This window comes from Sebastes fasciatus, chromosome 11, assembly GCF_043250625.1.
Source record: "Sebastes fasciatus isolate fSebFas1 chromosome 11, fSebFas1.pri, whole genome shotgun sequence".
Lineage (NCBI taxonomy): Eukaryota > Metazoa > Chordata > Actinopteri > Perciformes > Sebastidae > Sebastes > Sebastes fasciatus.
Genome location: NC_133805.1, coordinates 11,074,548 through 11,090,644, shown reverse-complemented (window position 1 = coordinate 11,090,644; position 16,097 = coordinate 11,074,548). Strand labels below are relative to the sequence as shown.

The 16,097-nt window shown below is 43.0% G+C and overlaps 1 protein-coding gene across 1 annotated transcript; it reads left to right on the top strand.

Annotated features, from left to right (window-relative positions):
• Positions 1-1,787: 1,787 nt before the first annotated feature.
• Positions 1,788-11,935, top strand: angptl1b (angiopoietin-like 1b). The gene is made up of 5 exons (XM_074650567.1): positions 1,788-1,929; positions 5,777-6,618; positions 8,365-8,558; positions 9,666-9,936; positions 10,816-11,935. The coding sequence occupies exons 2-5, from the start codon at positions 5,814-5,816 to the stop codon at positions 11,001-11,003; spliced, it is 1,458 nt and encodes a 485-aa protein (XP_074506668.1). The 5' UTR covers positions 1,788-1,929; positions 5,777-5,813; the 3' UTR covers positions 11,004-11,935.
• Positions 11,936-16,097: the final 4,162 nt, after the last annotated feature.

Genomic DNA, 16,097 nt, shown 5'->3' with positions numbered 1-16,097 from the left:
TGTCATGTGTTTTTTAGTGATATTTGTGTTGTGCTTTGGTGACATTTGTGTCGTGCTTCAGTGAGGTTTGTCACGTGTTTTTTAGTGACGTTTGTGTCGTGCTTTAGTGACATTTGTCACTTGTTTTTTAGTGACATTGTGTTGTGCTTTAGTGACGTTTATGTCATGCTTTAGTGACGTTAGTGTTGTGCTTTAGTGACATTTGTCACTTGTTTTTTAGTGACGTCAGTGTTGTGCTTTAGTGACGTTTGTGTTGTGCTTTAGTAACATTTGTGTCGTGCTTCAGTGACGTTTGTCACGTTTTTTTAGTGACGATTGTGTCATGTTTTTCGTACTTATGTTACGCTGTTCTTAGTTTATGTACGTATTTTAAGCCCAACCATATGTTTTTCCTAAACCTAACTAAGTGGTTTTGTTGCCTCAATCTAACTGCGAACGTTACCGTAGTTTTGTTGCGTGGCATACAATGACACACGGAAAGCCTAAAATGTGTTCTCATGACACGCAGAATGTCCTTGTAATGTTGTGCTATTTACACGCCTTCCTGTCTAAAGTGACGTTTGGGTACAAATAGGGCGGCATACACACAAACAAGTCCTGTTTTAAATTAAGTTTTTAAAAAAAGACACACCATCAGCACTTCAGCAAATCTCTCCACTATGAATTATGAGCAGTTTCACCAAAGAGATTTTTCTTCCGTATCCCTTTCCTTCCCTCAGATTTATCTTGGGACCCCTCAGGTGGGCCCGACCCCCAGGTTGGGAAACGCTGATCTATTCTAGACTACACAAGAGTGGGGCTTGTTTAAATGTGGAGCAGATACAGATAAAGATTTCCAGGCATGGGTCGAATTAGCCCAAAATGTTGTTTTTTTTGCTTCTTTCCTCCAAACACGTTCTTCCGTATATAATTTATCTAAATTGGACGACCTCTATTACATACAACCGACCACCGAGATACACGCTCTCAATCACGCATGTAGGCAAACATATGCTCTCATACATTCACGGGGTCACCCACATATACACTTCTACATTATGAATGCCCTGCATGAGCAAATGTGTCCTCCCACGTCTCCCCACGCAGAGAATCCCCATGCATCAAAGCCTGTGCTTCCTCCTCCTCAATCCAAGACATTTAGCCGCGGGGTGTTCTTTTTTGTCCTCAAAGCCCTCTGCATATTGTCCTCAAAACCAAATAAACACAGCTGCCAATAGCTCTTGGATTGCCACAACAAGAGACTCCCCATATACACGGAGCAAACGCAAGAGAAACGCTCACATCCAAAACAGACCTCTCTATTTAATACGCCAAAGCTACTGGATCGCCAGAATCACTCAGTCATTAGATTAGAGCTGATGGGAAACAGCTTTGGGAGGAGAAGTAAGTAGACTATGAGAAATTGAATATGAATGAAGCTGACGTGTGTGTGTGAAAGAAAGAAAAAGAGAGTTTGTGTGCCAGTGACAAATAGTGTGTGGGAGACCATATAGTAAACACTGTAAACAAGACCTAATGAGAATTACGTGATGACAGCACGACTGATTTTGCTGACTCCCAGCCAAATCTGATTTGTTTTTGATTTGTGGTGAAACCTTACATTAGGAGGAGTCTTTTATTTTTATTTTTAAGCAACATCAGAGGAAGAAGGCAGGGCCAAGCCTCCCCTCTGCTCAAACTACAGAGAAAAATCACACCATCAGCCTCCCTCTTTTCTGTGTATGGACCACCCTCTACTGTTCTCCTAGTGGACGGTGCCATAGCTGTGTGTGCAGGCCTTCATTCTCAATGAGAGCAAAGACAGAGGGGAGACTGGTAGTGAGAGGAGGAGAATGGAGAGCATGAACCTGTGTAGGAAACACAACTGAAGACACCAAGCTGGGTCTTACCTGTACCTTCCTGGGCTGCTGACTGAACTCACTGACACAGGTAAGATTATTTTGATTTCAGGTTATTTATGACATGTTTTTTATGCTTTGGGAAAGTATTCAAACTCCTAAAATTTTTGATTTTCCCAGTCATCACTATGAAAAGTAAAGATAATATGGAACAATGAAGACATTTTAGATGGAAGTGAGGTCCTCTAGACATCCATGACTCTTCATAAAGAACTGTGGAGTGATTGTAAAATGCAGAAATTAAAGTAAACATTTAGCATTTTTAAGTAATTTATATTTGTTTTTAAGTTCCATATGTACATGTGATGTAAAGCCCCATGATCATAGTCACCATGTACGATACAAAGCTCGTGCATCATGTCGTCCCCTCAGCAGACGAGCCCAATCAGTGGCACCATCAGAATAAATTGCGGGCTATTTGGCACAGTCCTTAAAATCTGCTGGCCCAGAGCAAAAGCCACAAGTGGAAAAATTGGACTTTCTGATGTGCAATATGTTCATGCTGTATGTTGAAATAAAGTTGGAGAGAAATTAAAGGGACGCACATGTGGTATTCCCAGGGCTTTTTGGAGGGTTTTAGCATAAAATCTTTTAATTGGGGATCTTAGCAGTGGACAGTCAGAGCTCAGTGGCACCACTTAGAGTCAGTGGGCCGGTTGGCAGCGCCCTCGTGTTCCTCTAGGCTGGGAAAACCAGCCACCACAGAGTTTGACCTGTCTGGTTGCGAGGACTGCATTAATATAGATGAGGTGGTTGGATCTGGTCAGGTCTGGCTCTGAGCGAGGAGTAGGAGAAAATACCCCTTTTTAATAAGTCAACAAAAAAAAAACACGGCTGCTGCGGCCGACTTGATGAAGACCAGCCAGCAGGGTGTGAACGACCGAGAGAGAACTGCCGATGAGATTCACAGCCCTGGCTGAGGAGCCTCTGTGTAAACACTGTCACTCCTGTCAGGCCCGGAGGCCTGTGAGATTCATATTGTGGGGTTGGAGACGTGCAGACGGGCCAATTGCTGAGACGGAGCTATTGAAGGGGATGACCTGCGATTACGGAAAGACAGGAAAAAGTCTTTCCCGGGTAATAATAACTGACTGACAGTGCCAAGGTGTTTCTGAGCTTTGACACATGGCCCGTTTTCCTCAAAGTGCCTTTTCCTTTGCCCTCAGATGGTTTATAATCTATGACAAAACAAACAGTTCCATTATGTTAAAGCTAAAATACAGGCTTCGGGGGTATTTTCTTGTGAAACATTTAAGCTATGAAAAATTAATGTTGGCTTAGACGCTTTCCTTCCGTCAATAAGTCATTGTGCTCTGTGAAAACACAAAAACTTGATGTTATACATTTCCCTTGAGGCTTGTTTTTTTCCCTTCAACAATGATAAAAGGCTCCTATTCTGCTACAGCAGCAGTTTGAGCTTAGGTAATGCTCTGGGATCTGTCCCATTAAGTATGGTCGGGACTCCTCGGTACAACTAAACATCAAGAGGAGACCACAGAAATGATTCAAAGCCCCTGCTGTCTCCGTCTTGGACTCATTTTAATTCAGCTCCTTTGGCATCAGTTAAAATCCTCAGCAGATTTGTTTTGATGAGCTCCGATATGAAGTGGGTCATATCGTGTGCCCGTCTGAGGTGCTGGATGAAGGTTACTTAACCTCCTTGGCCATATCCACTAGACTGCCTTCTGGTTGGATTTGGCCCTAAATCCCCCTGAAGTTGGCTCACCGTTAGCTCCACTCCCGGAGCCAAAACCTCGCTGTTGCATATGGAGGGAGGGATCTTTCACTTAGCATGCATTTTTTAAACGTCACCCACCACGGCTCCATTCGTTGTGCTGTCAAAACCAATAAGATCAAAACAGGAGCTTTCCTTCCAAAAATAGACTCCAGAAAGCATTACTCATAAATCAGGGATTCCTGCTCCCCCTGCTGCTCCTCAAACACATCAATTTCTTTCATTTCTCACTAAATCCAAATGTATCTGTTTGCTCCAGCCAGGCAGAAATAGCAGAAGTTAAAATGAGTCAGTGAGGCCCAACGATAACCACCTGCTGACTTCTAGCATTTGGCTTATTACTGATAAACGCAGTACTGCACTTCATGAATCCTGGCAACGGATGCCATCCCATTAAGGTGATATATTCAATATCATCCATGGCCACATTTTCTCCCATATATTTTCATTTTCAGTCAAATGAAAGATTTTTAACATGCTAATTCCTGCATACGAGCCAGCAGGTACACTGAAAGGCACTAAGGGAGGCTCGTGGAAGGTCTGAGCCAGGAGATCTACAGAAATATGAAAAACAGATCCCAGCACTTGCCCACACCCAGACACCTGATACAGATGTGGTAAGGGCCGTAATGAAAGAGGACCCATGAGGGAATGGATTGAAAATCTGAGTTACGATAACAGATTTGTGGTGGGTGGGTGTCACTGTTCCTACTCGGACCAGAAGGCTCATCTCGCCAGGGGCAGTTGATATGTGAAACCAGCTGTTTCTTTGCCACAGTCTGCTAGTTTCCACTTTACATGTTAATGCTCACATCATAATTAAGCGAGACTCTTATGTTGAGTCTTGACTGGAAGCTCTCTCTCTCCTGTGTCATTGCCAGCAGATGCACAGGGGTTATATTGGATTAGAGGAGAAAAGGAAACATCTGGTAGGGAATTGTACAAAAGTACAAGATGAGGGGTAGCAAAAAGGATAGCACTGTACTTTATTCTTGCGCTGTCAACGCTCCTAACCCACCAAATGTATATTAATATGTGGCTGAAAATAGTCCATAATACAATTTACTTCTCTTTGAGTAGCATTTGCTAACAACTACAGTGCCTTTCATTTAGGAAATTGCTGCTCTTTTTAACTACAGCCATGCCTGCAGGTCTGTGAGGCTGTACTTCGGCACAGTGGTGCTTTGAGCTCAATGCTAACATCAGCATGCTAACATGCTCACAACGACAATGTTAACATGCTGATGTTTAGCAGGTATAATGTTCACATGTTCACTATCATAGTTTTGCATATTTTCATGCTAACACTTACTAATTAACAGAGGTGGGACCGAAGCATTGTTTTGCAAGTCACAGGTAAGTCTCAAGTCTTTGCACTAAAGTACCAAGTCAAGTCCCAAGTCCTAAACTTTGAGTTTTCGAGTCCTAAACAAGGTATAATGCGCTCATCACCAAATGTAATGCCATTTGGGTCTATGTAACGTTTTGCATACTGCAATTAGTTTTTTGTTAACCACCGCATAGTTTTCATATGCAAACAAATTATTTTTGGTATAATTTTTTCCAACTGGCGCTCAGTAACATAACGTGAGTTCTTCATTGTTCTCTCCTGCAACTTGATTGGATGCTGTCAGATTGGTTCAAACAAAGTGGACCTGGGGAATTAAGTGTCAACTTGCTGGGAGTGAATAGCGTTGACATCAGTTGATTTAGGAAATGAAGGGAAATTAATTGTTTTGTGGCACACTTTTTAAATAACATGTGCAAGTATTTAGTTAGTACAAATTTTGACGTAATGTAGTCGCTAGGTGAAAAGTCAGAGGATCACCAAAGTGATCGCAGTTAATTCTGATGGGGACATTAAAGCATATACCAAATTGCATGACCATATATCCAAGTGTTGACATATTTAACCTTGGATCAAAGTGGTGGACCGACATTGACTTCCTGCTAGATTCACATCTTCAATAGGAACCAATGGACTTGGGGCTGAGTTCCAAAGACAGTGGAAGTTGGAAAGTATTGAGAAATTGACTAATACATTGTTAGTTTCCATCCTTTTTATGGGATGTATTGACAATAAGTGTAACATAGAATAACACCAACCCTTTAAGTAAAATGGTCTTCTCTTTCCTTTTTATAGATCTTTAGCTTGTTTGGTGATAAAGAGAAGAGGAACCATGGGACCTGGAACATGGAGCGTATTTATTCTGTTCAGCCTGTCTTTCTGGGGCAACAGCCAAGCCGCCCTCACAAACAACCCCATCCTCTCCCGGATACGAAGGGCTCCAGAGGCCAGCGGAGAAAGCAAGAAGTGCTCCTATACCTTCCTGGTCCCTGAGCAGAAGATCACAGGACCCATCTGTGCCGCCCGCGGTTACTCGAACGACAAGGACCGAGTGACACGCCTGGATGTGGCTGCAGTGCGCGACCTCCTGTCCAAGCAGCGTAGGGAGATGGAGACTTTGAAGCTGGTGGTGGACGTGGACGGCAACTTGGTGAACGAGATGAAGCTGTTGAGGAAAGAGAGCAGGAACATGAACTCCAGGGTGACCCAGCTCTACATGCAGCTGCTGCACGAGATCATCAGGAAGAGGGACAACTCGCTGGAGCTGGCGCAGCTGGAGACACGCATCCTCAACGCCACCTCCGAGTCGCTGCGACTGGCATCACGGTACAGGGAACTGGAGGGCAAATATGCAGCCCTTTCTGCAGTAGTGAACAACCAGTCGGTGCTGATTGGAGCACTGGAGGAGCGTTGCATGCAGGTGTACAGCCGCAGGCATGACCAGCCACACATTGGACCTCCACTTGTGCAGGTGGTGCCTGAGAACATTCCTGTTAATGTGCCACGTTTCACCAACGAGATCCAGAGGGACAACACAAGAAGCTTTGCCCGAGAAAGGGGCTCTCGGTCTGGGCCGTCACCCACAAGCGACACCCTGGAAGTTCAGAAACCTCCACATAGAAACTTCAGTACTGAAGGTGAGTGAGTGAGGAAATGAGATCCATCCGCTGATCCATCCATCCATTAAATTCCGTTCATTTATTCGTTGATTCCCCAAAAACCAAAACAAGTCATGGTAAAATGTAGAACAGTCCTGACTTTGCAGGCCAACCATAACAAAATAATAATCACGAGTTTGAATACAGCTGCAGGTGGGCCGGTGGCCTCATTTTTTCAAAGGTTAAAGATTTGCAGATTCAGCTGGAAGTCGGCTCCCCGCTCAACAGAAAGAACACAAACCAGGATGGAAATAAAAATGTTGTAACGTCTCAACTGAGGCAGGGGACTTAAAGCAAAGCAAAGAAAAGGTCTAACCAGTGCGATTTCGCTCATCAACAGAAATTCTTGACGCATTTGGATCGCCCTCGCCCAAGAATAATAAAGTGTGTAGGATTTCAGTGCAGCTGTGTATGAAAATGATCCCTTACAAGACTGTTCCATTGCATGTGAGATGTAGACAAAACCCAGGCTGGCATGATAGGCTCCTGCAAACCACAAAGTAGAAGCACTTCTGGTATACTTAATGAAGTAAATGGACTACACCTATACATTAATATTATTATATTATTAGACAGGACTACATGTGCTATTAATTAAAAATCTTAAGTTGAATTACCTTGAAAAAAGGCAGACATTAGTCTCAATGTGGTGGGTTAACAAGGTATCTATTTATTTTTTTTACCTCAAATGAAGGCAAGTGTTTTCTTATTAAAGTGACTTTATTTGCCCACTCCCATCTGCTGTTCTGGAAGGACCTACATAAATGTGTTTTGTATTACTCTGTCTGGTTTTTCCTACTTAGTGAGCCCTCTGTCTGTCAGACATTGACTCCAATGCCTCCTCATCATGTAAACTCATGGCCTGACATGATGTTCTCTCAGTGCTCTGGCACCAAAAACTGCCCTACAAAGCCAAAACGCATGAACTATGCCTACATACTTAATTCAAAATTGAGTTAAGACCAGAATCAGACTTTTTGTCATTTGTTTAAACATATGGTTTATGCCGTAAAAATGTGTAATTTATTAAAAAAAGGAACTACAAAGCAGTGGTCATAACCAAAAACAGCAGTGACTGGACTTTACCGACTTCTTCCGACCCGTTTCCTGTAATTGAAAACTCAATTTTGATGCTCCAACGTTTTAGTAATTGAAATTGTGATACCACTTAAATAAGGCAGTAGCTATAGCTACTGGGGGGGGGGGGGAACTAGGATAACACCAGATGAAGTAGGTTAGTCCTGCTAAAAGCTAATTAGCCAAGATGCCCTTTAGTCTAAGGTCATGTCTAGAAGGTAACCCACAAATTACGAAAATTTGCCAATTCTTGCAAAAACTCTCGCAAGACTCGCTGCCCGACGACCGACCCTAACCTTAACCATTCGAGGTTAATGCCTAAATTTAACCATTCGAGGTCAATGCCTAACCATAATTATTCGAGGTCAATGCCTAACCTTAACTATTCAAGATTAATGTCTAACCTTAACCATCTTGCAGAGTTTTGCGACTTGTGGGTTACCTTCTGGACACAACCGTAGTCTAAACATAGATTGTCCACACACATTTTTTTTGTTGTTTGGGGGTGGGGGTTATCATGGGGGCACTAATTATCATAAAAAACCCTTGCGTTAAGGTTTTACAACTATTTAGCTGTTACACACTTTGTCCAACACTTCCCTGTCTTTCTTACCACCTGCCTACGTCCTCTCTTGTTCTTTCCTTCAGGTCCATTCAGAGACTGCCTCGCAGCGCAGGAAGCTGGACACAGCACCAGCGGCATGTACCTGATCCGCCCAGACGAAGCAGAGAGGCCCGTTCAGGCCTGGTGTGAACAGGACATAGACAGCGGGGGCTGGACCGTTATCCAGACCAGGAGAGACGGATCCGTTAATTTCTTTAGAAACTGGGATAACTACAAGGTGATGACATATGACACTTCCTCTGCCCTGTCCGTCTTATTTTTCTCCCTCTTCTCCTGAGCCAACCAGAATATTTCAGGTCATCCAGAGACAACAGGGGTGACCCATCTAGAGGAACCATCTGAGGTCTTCGGGTACTAGGCTATTTCCTGGGCCAGAGTCCTTATGTTTTCACTTAGTACTGTAAAATATAACACTCCGTCAGCAGCGCTATTCGTCCGAGGTCATTTGGTTTGAGATTCCCATCGTGAAACATTAGGAAGGTATGTTCCACAGCTCAATCTGCAGGCGTTTCTTTCCAAAACCGCTCCTACTATGGTGCCTTCCTGGATGGATGGCTGGTTGGCTTACTACACCACACCGTATAGACCCGCTCATCAAAGCTCTGTGAGAATAAGATGGAGTATATCGCCGCTGGCAGCCTCGGCGATCCAGTGTTCCATTCAGCCCGGCCAGCCTTGTGCATGTGTAACTGGAAGCTAAATTGCTCTCTTCAACATTGATTTGCCTCTGCGCTCTCCCACAAAGCCACCACATGTACACACACACAGCACCAGAGAGGAGGCCCTGGTCTGAAACCCTACATCATTCATCATCTGCTGGCTCACCCGGCTAATCCACAATCACAAACCTCAACCTCCTCTACCAAGTGAAGTGTTCTGGAGGCACATGGCCAGACGTAGATTGCTCGCGGTTATTCAACGCAAGCGTCCAGGCCAGTTTCGCCATTAGCCGTGATCCAAGAGCTCTTTTGGGGTTTGAGCGATGAACCAATATGCTGACGATGGATGCTTATTTTCCTGCATAAACTATCTACAACATGTCTTTCTCAGGAATTTCAAAGACAGGGTGGCATTCTTTTGCCACAGCTTTTTTCTTTTGAAGTTTTGCAGTTTGTCTTAATTACAGAACCACGACCTGAACGTTAATCAAAAAGAAAATCCTCATTTGTTCTGTTACAATCCCACAGCCTCGTCCACAAGGGGGTTTTATGTTCCTAAACAATTCTCATGTTTCTAAACTCCTCGGGCTACCACATAAAAGACAATGCTTATTACTTTCTGTAATCTTCCTGTAACCTTCCTTTTAATCTTCCTTTTGATTCAGAGCGGCTTTGGCAACATAGACGGGGAGTACTGGCTCGGTCTGGATGCCATCTACAAGATGGGGAGGCAGGGGGACTACAAGCTGCTGGTGGAGCTGGAGGACTGGATGGACAAGAAGGTCTACGCTCAGTACAGCAGCTTCCATCTGGAGCCTGAGAGCGAGGGTTACCGCCTGCGGCTGGGCACCTACCAGGGCAACGCCGGGGACTCCCTGAGCAGCCACAACGGCAAACAGTTCACTACTCTGGATCGAGATAAGGACGCCTTCTCAGGTAGATGAACACAGGGTCGCTTTGCTCTTTTAACATATAGTCTCCTTTGAAGTGCATCATGATGTTTTATTGAAATAGTAAGCCTCTCTTTTAATATTGCGACGTTGGAAGGTTCTACCTGTGATCTTGGTGGATGTTAAGCTTTAAAGTGTTCACATCCCGTATAGCAAAACTGACATATAGTAAAGTTCTATTTTATTGGTCAAAAATCAGGCACCAACAACATTCTTGAAATGAGGATTACTTGAACAGGTGGATCGGAGATTCCCTTGCACGGCAGCTGGATTCTCGCAATGTCACAAGGTCAATTGAATTGTCAGGCTTCAAGTAATGCGTTTGCGTCCGGCATGCCAGAGCACAGACCAATCAGTGTCCTGTGAGGAGCCATGCAGCTACAGCTAGGTGTGTGTGACGCGAAACAGAGGGGCGACTGTTTGTTATAAACAACAATGGCGGCTCCTGAAGAGGTTAGCGTAGTATGCTGCATCAGTTATATCAGAACTGGAGAGTATTTCTTCTTTGAAAGAAGAGAAAAGTCTTCTCCTGACTGGCTCCGGCAAAAGTTTGATTGAAAGGTGGTTCATCCAATCACCTGCCAAGTATTTTTTTGAAAGTGCCTGCCCTTTTCCAAACAGTTTCCAATGCTTTTCAGATGGTTCTGTGTGACAAACCATCTAGCGAGTCAGGTTAGATCGCAGATAGACCCTTACATGAAGACTAATTGAATGCAGGAATCAGTCCCACGTCAACTGGAATCCCACAATGCCTTATGACGCAATTCACCCGCCTCCATAGAAAATAGATTCACCAGAAGTGAACAAAATGAATCATTTGAATCATTCTTTCTTCATCATCACTCATCCCGTCTCTCCACAACAGGTAACTGTGCCCATTTCCATAAAGGAGGCTGGTGGTACAACGCTTGCGGCCAAGCCAATCTCAACGGTGTCTGGTACACCGGAGGCGTCTATCGCAGTAAATTCCAAGATGGGATGTTCTGGGCCGACTACGGCGGAGGCTTCTACTCCATGAAGGCTGTCCGTATGCTGATCAGGCCCATAGACTGAGGAGATACTGTAAGCCAGGCCGGTCCAGGGGCGACTGTGGAGGCCGGGGCAAACTTGAACCTCATTCTAAATTGTGACTGTATACGTCATCATCAACTGGTTGATCCTAGATAAAAGAACTACACCAATGGAGATTACCAACCGTCAGTAGTGACTTGAAACTGCCTCCTGTAACAGACACGGACTCTTGGAACATTGTTCTCTTAATATCATAATAGATGCACGCATAGAAGGATTTAGGGGCTATTTAAAATAAGCCACACAGCTCCTTTAACCAACAAATACACGGTGGTGAAGGGATAATTAAGGACATTTTGCAGCTAAATAATGCAAGCTGCCTATCGGATTAAGAGACCACAGTGTTCTCCTCATTAAGTCACCCCCGTGGAGACGAGGCGCCACATCCTGACAGAACTTCATAAGCTTTAGCATAACGGGATCTAAATGCAGCTCTTCCTACCTCGCCAACATAAAACGTGTGAGCAAAATGCTCATACATGGTATTTAACTTGTGCTATAGTTGTTGGGAGATGGGAAATACATTTTGTCAATACCTATATAGATTTATCTAGACTCTGTATCCACTTCCAGATCTGAAAAAAGACCAACCCCCTAAGGAGTTGGAGAAAGTGTTGTATGTACATTTGATTACACAAAACCTTAATACTGTATGTTAAACTACTTTTTCCAAGTGCAGATGTCCAGAAACGATAATTTATGTGTACAATTAACTTATCATAACAGTGAAAAGGGCCAGGTGTCCTGAGGGAACTGTAAACGATCCTACAGAAATAATAGAAATAATTTCCTCCGCTGTATAAATGACAATCATTCTAAAAGTGTGCTTGCACGTATGGAAATTGCTGTTGTATGTTTTTCTCATTTTGGCTGGTGATTAAATTTCAGTATGACTCTGGGAAAAAAAACAAAAACGAGCATCGTCGGAAAAAAAAGAAAAAAAGATGGAATTACGTTTTGTTTTGAGTGGTTTTCGAGCACGAAAAATATGCCGACCAAGCGTGTTGAGAGTTCTAGGCAATGGGACAGACAACGAGAAACACATTGCTGAAAGCCAGACAGGCTGAAGAAAGAAACGGAGAGGAGGGAGGGGAGTGGGATGAACTGGGATGGAAGCGGTCCAAATTTCCAAGTTATTCTCCCCCCCCCTCCCGCCTTCCTGTTAAATACAGAGAAATTTACATTCTTTCCACACAAAAGTGCTTGAAGTGTATGTTTTCGTAAAATATCTTTCATTGACAAAGTCACGGGTGCCTGCACTCTGTAATCACCGGTATGGAAGGAAAGCGGCATCCTTTTGAGGAAGCCATCCCTGAGGAGAGGGGATCCGGGGTTGTTATATTTTTTTAACTGGTGGGCCTTTGAACAACAGCAACATCCAACAGTCTGTGGTCTCTCAGCCCAAAATAGACCCTCACATCGTGCTGTTTTTCCTTATTGACCGCAACGGCCCTTACGCCCATCCCTTTAACAAACTTTTATACAGCAACAAAAATGCAAAAAAGCAAGGACAGACCGGTCGAATCCAGCTGGACACGGAAACATGTTTATGAACATGTAAAAAAAGCAGCGTCCAATAAAAACTGCATTATAATGTTAAAATTAAACAGCTATGAAAGCTGAAGCCAGAGTCACAATACTTGGCAGAGCAATATTACACAACTGACAGTCAATAAACGGAGATGGTTTAGGGTCACTTCAGGGGACATTCTTGTTCTTTGGGATTCAAAGGAACTGGTTTCATGTGCCCTGCTGATTTATACTGTTAACCAAGTCCTAATGAGTCATGTAGATGAAATGTTGTGGTTTTTCCAGCAGATTCAAACAGATATTGTAAAAGTCTACAGACGGACGTGTAATTGCATTTAAAGATAGAGTTGGTAATCTTCTTCAAAAATATTTTTTTTAATATTTACTGAAATTTTGATTACTTCCCGACAGCAATCAATAAATCAAATGCTCTGACAAAAAAATTATTTAATCTGGTGTCTCTGGTTGTCGCAGGACTGTAATAAGCTTATATAAGCTGCCTACCTGCGCATTCTGCCTGTGCACTCATCTTCCACAAGCTGCTAGCTTGGGTCGTGTCTAGAAGGTAACACACGCAAATTGCAAAACTTTCGCGAGATGGTTTAGGTTAGGCATTGATTTTTTGGTCGGATAATTTTTAAAATTTAGTATACTCTTGGTAGTTTCTCAGCATTACTAACCCTATCTTTAACAGTAATAAGAGTTCTCTTAAATGTGCGTGGCTGTATGCCTTGTGTCTGCGTGCCTTGTGTCGGCGTGTAAAAGTCTTGAGGAGACAGATGAACACATCGTCGAGGCATCTCGTTTTAATTGATGACACATTTCTGTGGATGACTGGGTAAGGGCAAGTCATCAAAACAAGTCTGGCTCTCAACCTGAACTACACACGACTCTTTTTCACTGTCAAACAAAGCACAACACATACCATTTAAAAATTAAATTTGTCACATCATAACCATCAAACGTATGTTTCCTGCGGGTAATGCTTTCATTAATAGAGTTTGTGGCTATGTTATTTTTTATTTTAAAGGAATAGATCAACATTTTGGGAAAGACGCTTTTCAAAATTCTATGAGAAGAATGATACCACTCATGTTTGTATGGTAGCCTAAATATGAAGCATTAGCTTAAAAAAACTGTAAGAATTAGCCTATTTATGCTCATACATGTCACATACGCTAGGATTGGATTAAAGGAATAGTTTTGGGAAGTTTTTTATTTTGGGAAATACTCTTATTGACTTTTGTTTTCCAAAATGAAATGAGAAGATTGATACCACTCTCTAAATGCTGTATATTAAATATGAAGCATTAGAAGAGTTAGGCCTATCAATGCTCAAACACATACACTAGGATTGGTTTTGTACTTAAAGGAATAGTATGACATTTTGGGATATGAACATATTTTCTTTCTTGCCAAGAGTAAAATTGGATGATTGATAGGGACATTACGTAAGCATGGCTCTATCCAAAGTTTCAAAAAATCACCCTTTCATCACCTCTAAAACTCCCTGTTTTAACATGTTATATCATACTTGTTTTATTCGTACAGAAAATAAAATGTAAAACTTGTGGATTTACGAGTAGTTACGTGCTGGAGCTACAGTAACTGCCCAGTAACTGTTAGCCAATAAATAGTCCAACACATAAAACTCCCTAAACCACAACTTTCTTTTACAGTTAGTTTTATATAAGGATTAAACAAACAAGATAAAACGTGTTAATTAGTGAGCTTTAGAGCTTGTTGGTTTTTTAAACTTTGAACGAGGCCATGAAATCGTCAAGTGTAGACTCAGCAATCTATTTCCAACAGTTTTATTGAAGGGTTAAGCCATCTGAGCACACTTGTTCTGTAAATCCAACACCTTCCTGTCACAAGTGTGCCTCTCAGCCGTCGAGCCTACAGTATAACCACCCCAGAGACTGCCAGTATGGGACGCTCCGTCACCACGGGAGCCGTAACTGAAGTCTTCCAATAACTCTGCCCGCCACACACTGAACCCTTACATTTTAAACAGCCTCATGGGGGTATGGAAATGCTTGATTAGCCCACAAAAACCAAACTCCTGCGCAGTCAAACATTGGAGGAGAGAAGGTGACATCCTTGGCTCTGGAGATGGGACCACACTCAGGCCTGTTACCACCTTGAATACCTGCCCAGCAGACCGGGGGATGGCAGGGCGCTGCTGCAGTGTGGTCCCTCTGAGAACCGCTGCAGGTTTCAGAGGTGAAAGCCCTCTTTGTCGCTGAGTGAAGCTTCGCTGTCTCCGAATTTCACCACCGAGATGGCACCAGGCTCGGAAGATTTGTGAGAAGAAGCTGGCTCTGCTGCTGTTTGCTGAAAGACATCTGCTGTTGGGGGGGGTTGGGGGTGGACGTTCATGAGAGTGACTCATTAACCAGTCAACCAGCAAATCAACAGACAGGATGTGGAGCTGTTTTCTTTGAAAACAAGCACCATGACTAAGTTTTGCCCTAACTAGGACAGTTAAACAACTCTACAGCTAATTCCGCACCTAAGTGCCCTTTTGATTTAAAGCTCAACAGACACTTGTTTAAGGTGGATGATCATTTGGAGGCATCTGGGAAGGCTCACGGAGCTGCAGACGGCTGCAGTTTCCACTCTCCCTTATTAGTCTAAAACATACAGGAGAGTGATATTTCATTTGAAGCACACAAGCGAGTGCTGAGATTGTGAATTTATTTTAATGAGGCTTTTTTTTTGACAGAAAGACGTCAATCTGAGCACCGATCTCAACCCAGAGATAACAAACAAAGGAACATTTGAGCCGTGAGGAGTGAGCTCCTTGAATTTCCGCTGCCTACTAACAGACATGTAGTCTGTTAAATACATCTCTATTAGTGACCAAGAACTCAGATGGTTTTCATTGTTCATGTGGCTGGCATGAAAAGCGTGTTTATACTAGACTCAAACCTTGAAACCCCCCTCCATCCTAAGGATCTCCTTTGTGAAGACGTATGATCTCAGAACACTGTGGAGTCAGCGTTAGTCACTGAACCGGAGGACACACTAATAGTCTAGTATGACCGTTAGCTGTATGTTTCTGGATATACGATTTCACTTATTGTGATAAATGGCATGAGTCATGGAGGTCTGTTTAAGGCTTCAAGGACCACTTGGGGAGATGGAGCCAAAGGAGCGATCGCCCGGACGACTCGACTGTTTTTACACCACAGTTAAAACAAAACAAAAAGGGCCTCCCTTGCCTAAACCGGCTCAAGAGAGAGGCATGAGCCCAAAGAGCCACAAAGCACAACAGAGGGAACCACAGAAATGTTTTTCATCCATTCCAGTGGAGAATAATAAAAAAGACACTTAGAGCAGTAGCACCAATATGGTCTTTTCTTTTAGCTGTAATCTCTATACATAACAAAACATTTTTTTTGCAGCATCAGTTTTATCAGTGCTGGAGCAAAGAAATAAAAAGTCTAAAAAAAAGTCACAAAAAAATTATTAGAAATGAAGAAGATTGCAAAAATGTACACAATTAAAGGTCACATATTATACTCCATTTAAACTAGTTAT